Raw genomic sequence first — 11,923 nt, forward strand, 5'->3', positions numbered from 1 at the left:
TGCACGTGACCAGACACAATTGCTACTTAAAAAAAAAAGTATGACATTTTTACATGAATGGGGTTTCTGCGTTAGACATCACATCAACGTGAAAATTAAATAAAATTACGTGTTTTCCTCAGGACAGTGACAAAAAATACACGCTTAGGAAAAATATACACAAAGAAACTGTACAGAACTTCCAATAAAGTAGCTAGTGAAAAAAAGTAGCCACTGTCACGACCCTCATTTTTAAAAAACACATTTATCCATTTACATTATATCACGTTTTAATACGTCGTAGTCTGGGTAAATATACATTTAGATCAAGCAAAACACGCGTTAATTGCTTTAAAATAGCAGCTGTAGTGACCGGAACCGGAAATTACCCCATATGATCACACACCTGACGACAATTGAGTAAAATTAAGGCGGGAGTTCTAGTGATGAAAGTCGATAAACGCCAAACGAGAAGAAGAGACTGAACATAGCTTAATGCCATCATCACCTAGACGGCATAGTTGCACATCGGTGTTGACTAGAGACTGTCTGGAGCGGTGGTGAGGCTTAGCTACACTTTTGCTAACTTAACCACTACATCCTAAAAATGGACCGCTCCCCTTGTTGGACCTTTTTCGTCCTCTTCGCCGCTTTCACTCTGACACAAAGCCGCCGCTACCACTTGGTGTCATACGGCCATGGCGGAGCTCACGGGCCTAGCGTGCCTTCACCTTCCGTCAAATCTCAAGTCCCTTCACAGCAGCTGCAAGATCAGCCCAAAGCGGTGCTTGTAAGATGTCACTCGGACGCTATGGAGCTCGTGCTTCAGGCGGACTTGTTCAATACGGGACTTCTGGTGGAGCCGGAACATCTGCGCCTCGGTTCCGATCCAGCGGGTGGAAGTGGGTCATGCCGTGCGCGACCGACGGGTGACGGCGAGACTTTGACCATATGGGCCGACCTAATGGACTGTGGAACTCGGCTGTCGGTAAGACTACACAATGGGCTTTTTGAAGTTATTTAAAAACCCCTCAATCGTTTTAATCTCTTCATTTTGCTCGATCTCGACTTCCATAGTTTAACTTGAGCAGCTATTGACAGTGCTTGTGTAAATTGCTTTTTAGAGACAAACCAAAGTTGTTTAGATTTTTTTTTTTTTTTAAATCACTTTTAGCTAGTTTAGGTCTTTTAATGGCATCATGTATTGTGAATGTGGAATAATTGTGTGTATTCCAGCGATTGGCAATTTAAATGTTGGAGGGGTGCATAACTTTTCTTCAGTGCAACTTTACTAAAATAAATGCTACTTCTAATGTGGCCACATGTCCGTGATGTTCACAAAGCACGACATTGAGTGTCGTGGCATAAAAACGTCACACTGTTTATTGAAGTAAATATGGTCCTGCACGTAGGGCCTCATCTTTTTATCATCTCATATCGCCCAAGACGGGAGGAGGTAGACATATTTCATGCTCAGTCATTTCCCAAAACCTTTTAAGGCTGACACTTGCCCATTCCTGATTTATGTATTAATTGAAATACTAGACCCTAAGTGCTTGAATGTCTATGTTCAAAAAGGTATGAACCCCGACTTTAAGACTTACTAAAACCATTTTCTATCCCTGTAGTCAACACAAGACAAGATAATCTATTCAAATGTGCTGGTCTACTCACCTGAGCCATCTGAAGGCTTGTACCGACTGGACGGAGCAACCATTCCGGTCGAGTGCCATTTTGCTAAGTAATTTTTTTTTTTTTTTTTTTTAAACTCAGGTCTTGTCTGAATGCCATGATTTGATTTCTTACTCATACATTGGGGATTGTCAAATGTGTTTTCATTGTAGGCCACTGCCATTGTTTGCTCACAGAGGGTCTTTTAATTCATTCCCTGCCATTGATTTATTTAGTTGTCTTTTCACAATCCAGCCATTCAATCCCTGGAGTTTATTTTGAATTTTTTTTTTCAAACATTAAGGTAAAAGTGGGTGTGAAAATGTCCGGCAGTGAATGAGTTAAACACATTTATACGATCCTATAAGTGGATATCCTTAATTCTCGCTGCGTTTGGTTCTTAACAAATTGGATGTACTTTTAAATCATTGAGTAAAATTGAGATTAAGCTATTCTGTTTTCAGGAGGTATTCTGTGGGTGGACTTTCCCTGCACCCCACCTGGATCCCTTCCGTCTCATTGGCCTCAGCTGAGAGTCACATCGACTTCAAACTGCGCCTCATGACTGGTGGACTGTATTCTATTTTGTCTTCAGTCTTATTTGTTATACTGAGGTTTTTTTTTTTTTTTTTTTGGTTTCAGACAACTGGGTCTTTCAGAGACGCTCACATGCATACTTCGTGGGCGAACCGATGCACTTGGAGGTGTCCGTCGCGGTCCGCAAACACATGCCCTTGAGGGTCTACGTGGAGCATTGCACTGCAACGGCCGGCCCAGACCCCCACGCTGCCTTAAGATATGACTTTGTTGAGAAAAACGGGTGAGTGCTGAAAGGTATGGAATGCATCATCTGGCAGCTCTGAATAAGAATGACTAACCCACCTCGATTTACGTTCACCCCACCAGATGTCTCACTGATGCCTTCCATACAAACTCCAGCTCTCACTTCCTGCCCAGGCTTGAGGGGCACACGCTTCAACTTCAGCTCGAAGCATTCAGGTTCCACCAGCAGCCCAACAGTCAGGTAATAACTGCCCCACAAAATTCTACCTTAGACCTCAAAAGGGGGTTACACAGATTTTTTTTATTTTTTTATTTTTTTTTTTTTAATTTTTTTTTTAGGTCTACATCACTTGCTGGTTAAGGGCTGTGCCGGACTCATTTGCGGGCAGCTCTCAACACCGGGCCTGCTCTTTTATTGACAACAGGTAATCTGAGTGCAGCACTTGTTGCGGGCATAACTGTCAACGGCACCGTCGTGTTTTGACTCCATGTACAGATGGAGGTCAGTGGACGGGGAACACGGAAACTGTAGAACTTGCGATCCACTGGAAACCACCAAAGAAATGAGCACAGCGACAGACGCCGGGCTGTACGCAAATTCCGGGCGGAATTTTGCGCTGAATAAACCCAAGCAACCCACTAGCTCTCTGCGCGTCCGGCCTGAGAGGTTGCAAAGCCACAAATCTCAGCAGCCCTCTTCTGGTCTGAATGGACAAACGGATTATAAATCAGGTGAGAACAAAAGAGGAAATAAAGTTTGACTCAAGTCTGCTTAAAGTGGAAGTCAACCAAACATATTGTTTTTCAATATGTTCCATGCAAGCCCACTAGTTGAAACAAAGCATTCTGATAAATATTGCGTTTTTGGAATAAGAGTTAATCCATCGGTTTTTAGCCACTTCTGTCGACTGAAAATGACATCACAAGTGCTCAGGTAACGACCAATCACGGCTCAGCTTTAGAAGACAGGCGAGCTGTGATTGGTCTTTACCTGAGCCCTGGGTAGTTGTGATGTCATTTTCAGTAATCAGACGGCAAAATGGCCACCCCTGAGATGACTAAACAGGTGGATTTTGCTGATTAACTCATAATGCACAAACGCACCATTAATCAGAATTCCACGTTTCAACTAGTGGGCCGGCCGGGACCATATTCTTCAAAAAAAAATGTTTGGGTTGATTTCCCTTTAAAGGTGAGATTGTAACATTTGATATTCAGTTGACGCTACTAAAGAATGTCAGATTAAAAGTTAAACTTGTGGTTTAGTGTCACTGACTTTTTTTTTTTTTTTTTTTTTTTAATGCTTTGTGTGTTTTACAGTGAGAATCATCCAGCTTGGGCCCCTTACTGTTGAATAGACATCTGTCACTAAGGATACTTTCACCAGCACCTCCACCCTGGTTGTGGATGCACAATCCAAGATGAATGTCACACACTGGAAACTGATTTCTTAATTTCACTTTACAGGCCTACGTGATTGTAGTTTTGTGACAACCTCTCTGTCTCTCGAAAATACATGTTTTACACTACCCCTGAATGTTGTCGTTTTTAGCCCACTTTACCGACTGTTTCGCTAGCTTCCTGTATTTCAGTCCGGGGGACTCAGAATGACATTTGTAAACAATTTGATTAGCGTTGGGTTTCTAAGCACTCAGCATCATTAGCCCCAAGAAAACAAATGGATTTCTTTCTGTTCAAATACGCAATCGTACTGTGAACCCTTTCGGCATCCTCTGATCAATCCAACATATCGTCGGTTCTGCATAGAGCGGGGGATGCTATTAAGGAGCACTTCCTTCCATTACCACCCACAACATGCCCATCATGTAGTCACATTATTGATTGTTTGTTGTGAGAGGTGCCTGATGTAAGCATTGAAGGGTTGGCTTTAGAGACAAAACATGAACAGTGAGCTGTGGACCTCTAGGCAATATTGTACATTTTGCCCAAGTGCAGTGCTGTGTAAGTCAAAACCTCAAATGGCAATATTTTAAGGTATTTCTGAATGTGTTAAATTTATAGAACTGTTAAATCATTTTGGATATTTTTTTTTTTTTTTTTTTTTGTTAGGCTCTTTTCTGATTTGGCAGAAAAGAAATCTGATGACAGATGAATCAAATTTATTCAAGCATGAATAAAATTACATTTTTGGTCCCTTAAAGTGTACGTCAACCCAAAACATTTCTTTGCTAAATGTTCTATGCAGCCCCACTAGTCTAAATATGACATTCTGATTGAAAATTGTGTTTGTGGAATGAGTTAAAGCGGAAGTCAACCCAAACGTATTTTTTTCAAGAACATGTTCCCAGCAGGCCCACTAGTTGCAACACGGCATTCTGATTAATTTTGTGTTTGTGGAATATAAATTAAGCAGCCTAGATTAGTATTTAAGTCACTGACATGAAATGGTGATGGAATTATTCGGTAATCAAAAAAAAGTTAAAAATGTGTTATCTTCAGGCACCTTTCGACCAGATAACTTCTTGGCACATCTTGGTATTTTCTCAGCAAGATTTATGATGCGGATGATTTATGACCTTGGACTGACTTTCACTTCACAGCTGTGCATTATCAAGACTTAACGGCTTGAATTTCTTGACCTGTTTCTTTTTTTTTTTTTACCATTTGAATACAAAGGTGTTTCCAAAGTTTTGACTAGAATCGTAGATTCATCCTATAATTTCACCCAAAAGCCCCAAATCTCTCATTTTTAGTAGTGTAAACTCGCACAACCCTCTTGACAAGCACCAAGCAGCCTATCTCAAGTATTAATTCCCCCCAAAACTGCAACACATCACAAGGGACCATTTTACCACACAAGACCACTTTTGTAGATGAGCTTTTAATCCATTAATTTTTTATCCACGGGGGCTCTCAGTGTGTGCCACAAATACTTTTACGAGCATCTCCTTCACTTATGGTCAGCATCTCTTGCATTAAAAGTTCCTGCGGGTGTTTGGAGCGCTGGCTGTGATTCTGAAGCTTGTTTTGTCCCTCCTGTGATAAATCATTCGTTGTCTTTCAGTGCTCGGGACATGACCGGTCGATTTCCAGGGCGCCTGTTTACTTTCATAGCAAATGAACACGCATGTAAGGCTTTTGATTGCAATTCACAAGAAGCTATAATGAGCTCACTAAGTGCATAATAAATCTGGTTGAGTTTGTGTTGCAGAGCACATGCGAGTGGGGACATGGTGAGAGCGAGCTAGGAGCTTCTCTGTGGACTCTCCGGATGCGCCAGTGACTCGTCTCCGATGCATTCTGCCTCTCCGCCAGCTCATTTTAACCACCCACAGCGATGTTTTGCCACCAATACCGATTGTTGGTTGTTCTCGCCGTGTGTTCTGTTCTCGCCACGCACTCCAGCCAGAGATGCGGAGCCGCTTTTTGCCGGGACGACCAGGAATGCTGCCTTCGCGGAAACGCCAGCGCCTGTTGCAACCCTTCGGAGGACGGGACCTACTACCACGTCGCCATGGCCACTCGCAAACTCTCCGGCGTTCTCATCATGCTTCTTCTCTTCGCTTTGGGTTACTTGGTGCAGCGAGTGTTGTGTTCCCGGTCCAGACAGCTGAGCCCGGACAACGGCGGACAACCGGCCGTCACGACTTCCCAGGAGCTGCTGGTGGAGAGCTCCACGCCGGACAGCATCCCGGACGGCGGAACCGCGGCTCATCTGCCCACGTACGACCAGTGCAAGCGTCTTCCCACTTATGAGGAGACAGTACGGTATGGACAACCTCAGTCCTCTGTGGGACAAACTACTTGACAAGGACCAATGTTTTTTTTTTTTTAAAAGAAAGACTTGCATTACATTTGGAAGTTCGAAGGAATACGGTCAACAAGAAAACAATTCCTAATGAGGTACCATAAGTAGCTGACTTTAATGGCTTTTTGCTAATGTTTATGAATAATTCACCATACCTGATAGCAGATCTGGAATAAACTGTTAATGACTAAGTTTCCTATCTGTTATAGTGCTCAAAATCACGGGTGAAACCCTCAATGCATTTATTTTATAGTAACTTAAATGCCAAATTAGTAGATGCACCAGAGTAGCAATTGCTAGCAGGGTGAAGAATTGCACTGAGATATTGACTGTACTTTGAGCCTCTTCCTTGCAAAATAAAATAGCTGTATAATCTAATTTCTACATCACCAAGTACAGCCCGATAACAAATAGCCTATTACACTTTGACAATCAAACAGATGATTTTTCTTAAGACAAAATCAAGTCAGCCACATTACCTGATCGCATAACAAAAACAATTTGTAGTAACAAACACGTTCATTTTACCTCAATGTGATGAGATTTTCCAGATTTATTCACATAAAATCATAGGTCTGGTTCTGGTTGGTTCTGTTTCACATTTCTCAAAATGCCAAAACATCAAACCAACCTTCGTCCACCACAGAAATGTGTATCAAAATTAAACACCTCTGTGTGCATTTCACTTGACGTATGTCTATTACTCTAATTTCAGGAATGAATTGCGAACTGTTGCTGTATTTGTCTGCAGCGTGTTGCAGCATAACAAGGATCACGTTACAGTCAAGTGATGTCAGCGGTGACTTATAACAACCACTCAATTTAAGGCCAGCTCATTGTTTGGTCCGTTTGTCATATTTTTTTATTTTATTTATTTTCAAATTAACTTTAGCTGGTTTTGGCAGTGTGACAAATGGAAAACATGGTCAGAAATGTAAGTTGTGATGAAAGGAATGAGCTTCTGGATGTTTTTTGGTGGGGACCCAGTAAAATATACATGCCACCAATCTAAATAAACAGCTTCAGAGCCATCTGATGATCTCAGCAATGAGTACACATTCATTCATTTGACATAAAATCTAAAATGATGACAATAATGAAAATGTAGACTATCACAATACATCCCGCTGGATGGCCTTTGTATTTTCCCACGCCTTTCAGTACACTTACTTGGTTCTGAACCTTGGACAAAATCACACTTGTCAAAAACAATGTGAAAACCTTACTATACATCCAGTGTGTTGTCTAGTACACATTCAACCCTTGAAATTCTACACCCACTGCTTGTCATTGGAGAGAATGCAGCATTTTACAAACATTTTTCCCCCCCCCCCCCGCATAAAAAGTGATATTTAAACATTGCGTTGCAAGATATTCATGCTAAACAAGTTATAACTTGATTTCAAACCAAAATTGAAATGAAATGTATTTCATCATATCCATTTCATTTATAAGACATAGATTTCGATTGTTTCATTACAGCATTTCATTCCAGTCTATATTTAGTCTAATAGTAAATTAATATGTAAATGTTGTGGTTGAAACATTGCCAAAATTCCAATCAAGTTGTTTACAAAATGGAGTATAAGTTAATTCTTGGATTATTTCTGGTAACATTTCCAACCCATAATTCAAATTAAATGTACAGTATAGTATCAGGACTTTAGATTTCAAAGCTGCAGTCCATTATTGTTGTACTGTGTATTTGCATATTTTGATGGAAACGGGACTAAAATATTTATGTAGGCTTTTAAAATTTCAAAACTACAGCCCTCGCGTAGATGACTAATTGAAAGTATTGACAACATGTTTTGATTAAAACATTGCCACAATTAAATTGCTAATGGAGCACGTTTTTATCATGGGATTCATGTTGCTAAATTTTCTATGCTACAATTCAAACGAAATGTATGTATCATTGTTCCTTAGGGCTAGACTATAAGAGTACAATACTACAATCCATTTAATGTCTCCTGAAAAGTTGTTTGAAACATTGCCACAGTTCAAACTAAGTTGCCTGTACAAAATCGAGTACATTTGTCCATTATTGGACTAAATAATATTGACAGCTTCTCTAAACCACAATTCAAATGAAATGTCTAACCTACAATATAGTGTCAATATTCATTACATGACTATATGAAGGAGGATTTCAAAACTTCAGTCCATTAGTGTACTATAGTGTAATTGCATTTGATTTAAACTGAATAAAGTAATCATGCAAGTTTTTTTTTTTTTTTTTACTTTTTAAGATTTCAAAACTGTAGCCATTTTTTTGTTAAGTATTATGACGTTTAAATTACAGTATTTACATTACCTTTGAAATACTGCCCAAGTTATAGTTGAAATGTTCATTTTGGACATTAAACATGATATAGCCCACTTTTCAAAACCACACTTCAAATAAATTCTGGTACAACCTAACCACCATACTGTGTCAGTTTTGATGACACGAATTGTTGTTGGGTTTTTTTTTTTTCGGTGGGTGGGTGGGGAGAAGGAATCCGAAATTCCAAAATCAAATCCACATTCAGTGCCTTCCAGACTTAGTTCTGATGTAATTCACGGTGTCTTTCAAGTTGTCCTTCACCTTGGCCGAAGTTTCCGACGGGAGTTTGACCATGTGGCCGATCCTCGTGAGAGCCTCTTCCAGGCCGAAGCCCACGGACGCGGAGCACGGCTGGACGAACCAGTCCCTGTCGCCGCAAATCCTCCGCAGGTTAAACTTGTCTATGATTTCGGGCACGGTCATAGCGCCGTCCACGTCCTGCTTGTTGGCGAGCACGGCGAGCGGACGTCCGCGGAGCTGCTCGCTCCTCAGGGTGCTCTCGAGCTCCCGCTTGGCCTCCGTCGCCCTGGCCCGGTCCGCGCTGTCCACCACGAAGACGACGGCTGCCGTGTCTTGGTGGAAGGTCCGCCAGTGGCGGCGCATTTCCGCCTGGCCGCCCACGTCCCACACGGTCAGAGCGAAGTTCTTCTTTTTCCCCTTTACGTCGAACATTTCCACGTTGAAACCGATGGTGGGGACAGTGCCGACCAACCTGTTGTGTTTCATCCTGTACAGGAGGGTTGACTTGCCCGCGTTGTCCAGACCCAGAATGAGGACCCGGGCCTCGGGTTGTGTGGAGCCCCGCTGCCCCATTCGGTCGTACAAGTCCAGCCAGGTAACTCACACAGTCTCTGTGATAAAGGCGTTTTCTCCTGAGTGGGCGTTCACATTTTACCTGCTCAAATGTCGTTTAAGGTGTGTCCCCGTGGAGAGTGTTTCTGACTTAATATATGACTTTAATAAATCAACTATTAACTGAGCTGATGGTACAAAGGAGACTGTCATTTTCTTAAACTATGTGCATACCTTAAAGGAGAAAGTGGCGGTGTTCCCAAACAATGTTGGACAATGTGGTGCCTTGACTTACAAGTTGAATTCTTTCTGTTTGCCATAACTGCAAAATACTGGAAGGGCAAGGTCAATTCCTTTGTTTTTTTGTTGTATTCTGAAGTTATTTGGGTTGCAGATCAAAAGATGAATATGAGACAAAAGTTAAGTTGTAGCTTTTATTTGGTATTTCCATCTGGTCGTTTACCAACATATTGTAGTTTCCATTTTCCAAAAATGTGTTTGTGAAGATGTGTCATAATTCGAGCATATCATCAAAGCGATTTTGTCAACTCACAGTGACTCAGGAGACGGCACAAAATTAGTGCTCCAGCCAGGTCCCAGATGTAGCCCATTAAAGTGGAAGTCACCCCAAACATATTTTTCTAAGAATGTTCTGTGCAGGCCCACTAGTTGAAACACAGCATTCTGATTAATATATTTTTTTTTGGAATCTGTTTTTAGCCATCTCTGGGGGCGGCCATTTTGTCCCATCTGTCAACTCAAAATGACACCACAGTTGCTCAGGGCTCAGATAACGACCAATCATAGCTCAGCTTCACAAAACAGGTGAGCCGTGATTGGTCGTTATCTGAGCCCTGGGCGTCTGTGATGTCATTTTCAGTCGACAGAAGTGACAAAATGGTCGCCCCCTGAGATGGCTAAAAACGGGTGGATTTTGCCGCTTAACTAATATTTCATATTAATCAAAATGCCGGTCCTGCATAGAACATATTCTTGAAAAAATATATTTTGGGTTGACTTCCACTTTAAGTCCCAAAAAAAGAGACATATCCATAACATGTTTTTTTTTTTCTAATATAGAGCAAATACGGAAAACAAATTAAACATAATAGCTCAAAAATGTCATAACAGTGGTATGCAACGAACACAAAAACAATCAGCGGATCATCAGTCACGCAGTGCCAAAAAAATATAAAGAAGAGATTTATTGTTAAATAATCATGTCAAGGGTCATAGCAGTATAAAGAAATATCTACTGCATTTCTGGTTGCGCAACAAAACAAACAAGTGAACAGAGTCAACTTAGAGAAGAAGTATAACCTGATTGTACACAAGTCATTGTAAATCACTTGACTCATTTGACTTCTGACTAATTTCGGAACAAGCTGAGTAGGCATGTAGTGACGTGATAAGGAAAGAAATACCATCCAGTCTCCACGCCCTGGAACAAATCACCTTTTTACAACACTCCGTTGGCTCATTCAACTGTATTACAAAAAAGAATTAATCACATCTTAAATGTTTCAAATACTTCACATCCACAAAGCATAGTCAAGTTACTCCTGGAAAGAAAAAGACATTTAAATAAGGCCCATTTAACCCTTTTCTGGACACTTTCCGAACAACTCGGTATTCCTTAATCAAACCCAATATCATTCTCTGTCGATCACGTGCCCTCGTAAACAGTAAAGTAAATTAAATGGATAAAAAGTGAAGACCAATGCCACAGACAATAAATGCATACGGTGTTTACCTTGACACTGTAGCTTCTCCTTATTTTCTCTTTTGTGTAATTCGAGCCCATTCAATTTGTATAAATGCCATGCACGTATAGAACACTGCACTGTATTATTTGGTTCCTAAGAACACAGCTGCACAGTTTTCTCTTCCATCTGATGACTCACTTCTCTTCCTCACGTTCTCCCCAATGAAGTCCAGCATTGAGCGCACGAATGTGTCAAGTGGCTAAATCAATAAACGTCATCGGTCCACTCAACTCCAAAGTGGACCGGGAGACAATCATCGTGGATCTGCTCCACGTAAAAGGGCGCCGATCGGCGCCTGTTGGGGGTGCCAAATCCAAAAGCCAACACTACTGGATTTGTGTAATTCCTCACTTTTGATTGAATAGAATAATTCCGTTCACGTCGCGTCTGGTTTCAAGTTCTCGTCCACTGCTCTCTCGGCTTCACCCACACGCCGCCGGTCGGGTTGTCCAGCACGTACACCAGCCCTGCGGTGTCCCGGTGGCCGTAGCTCCGAGGTGAGCGGCCCGCCGGCCTCTCCGGCGGTGGCCGTTGCGCAGGCTGGTGGCTGAGCGACCTCTGGATGCATACGAGCTGGCCTTGAGAAGAACTCGCGTCAGCCTTGGAAGACAAATCCACCGTGGCCACACGCTGGAAAATCACGCGCGCCTCTGATGGAGATTTGGAGCCTTGCTGACCCATTTTTGATGTAAACGCCTGAAAATCCACAATTTTATCTGTAATCCACCACCGTGCACGTTATTTACCCAGTCAGCCCGTGCGTCTCTGGCGCGTTTAGTGAAGTGTTCCCGTTAAGCAACGTAACTGTAACTGTGACTGTGACTCAGTAGGTTT

The 11,923-nt window shown here is 41.8% G+C and overlaps 2 protein-coding genes across 2 annotated transcripts; one reads left to right on the forward strand and one right to left on the reverse strand.

The window, feature by feature from the left end:
- The first annotated feature begins 398 nt into the window (after nt 1-398).
- Nucleotides 399-3,962, forward strand: LOC147141241 (zona pellucida sperm-binding protein 3-like). The gene is made up of 8 exons (XM_086044068.1): nt 399-967; nt 1,608-1,720; nt 2,115-2,218; nt 2,293-2,470; nt 2,557-2,674; nt 2,773-2,858; nt 2,930-3,165; nt 3,754-3,962. The coding sequence occupies exons 1-8, from the start codon at nt 587-589 to the stop codon at nt 3,789-3,791; spliced, it is 1,254 nt and encodes a 417-aa protein (XP_085900194.1). The 5' UTR covers nt 399-586; the 3' UTR covers nt 3,792-3,962.
- A 2,778-nt stretch (nt 3,963-6,740) lies between these two features.
- On the reverse strand, nt 6,741-9,371 carry arl14 (ADP-ribosylation factor-like 14). The gene has a single exon (XM_086043529.1). It carries the CDS (start codon nt 9,342-9,344, stop codon nt 8,733-8,735), a length of 612 nt encoding a protein of 203 aa, XP_085899655.1. The 5' UTR covers nt 9,345-9,371; the 3' UTR covers nt 6,741-8,732.
- Between the last annotated feature and the right edge of the window lie 2,552 nt (nt 9,372-11,923).

The sequence above is a fragment of the Filicampus tigris genome, chromosome 10 (assembly GCF_054856515.1).
Source record: "Filicampus tigris isolate MCC_2025a chromosome 10, RoL_Ftig_1.0, whole genome shotgun sequence".
Taxonomy (NCBI): Eukaryota; Metazoa; Chordata; class Actinopteri; order Syngnathiformes; family Syngnathidae; genus Filicampus; species Filicampus tigris.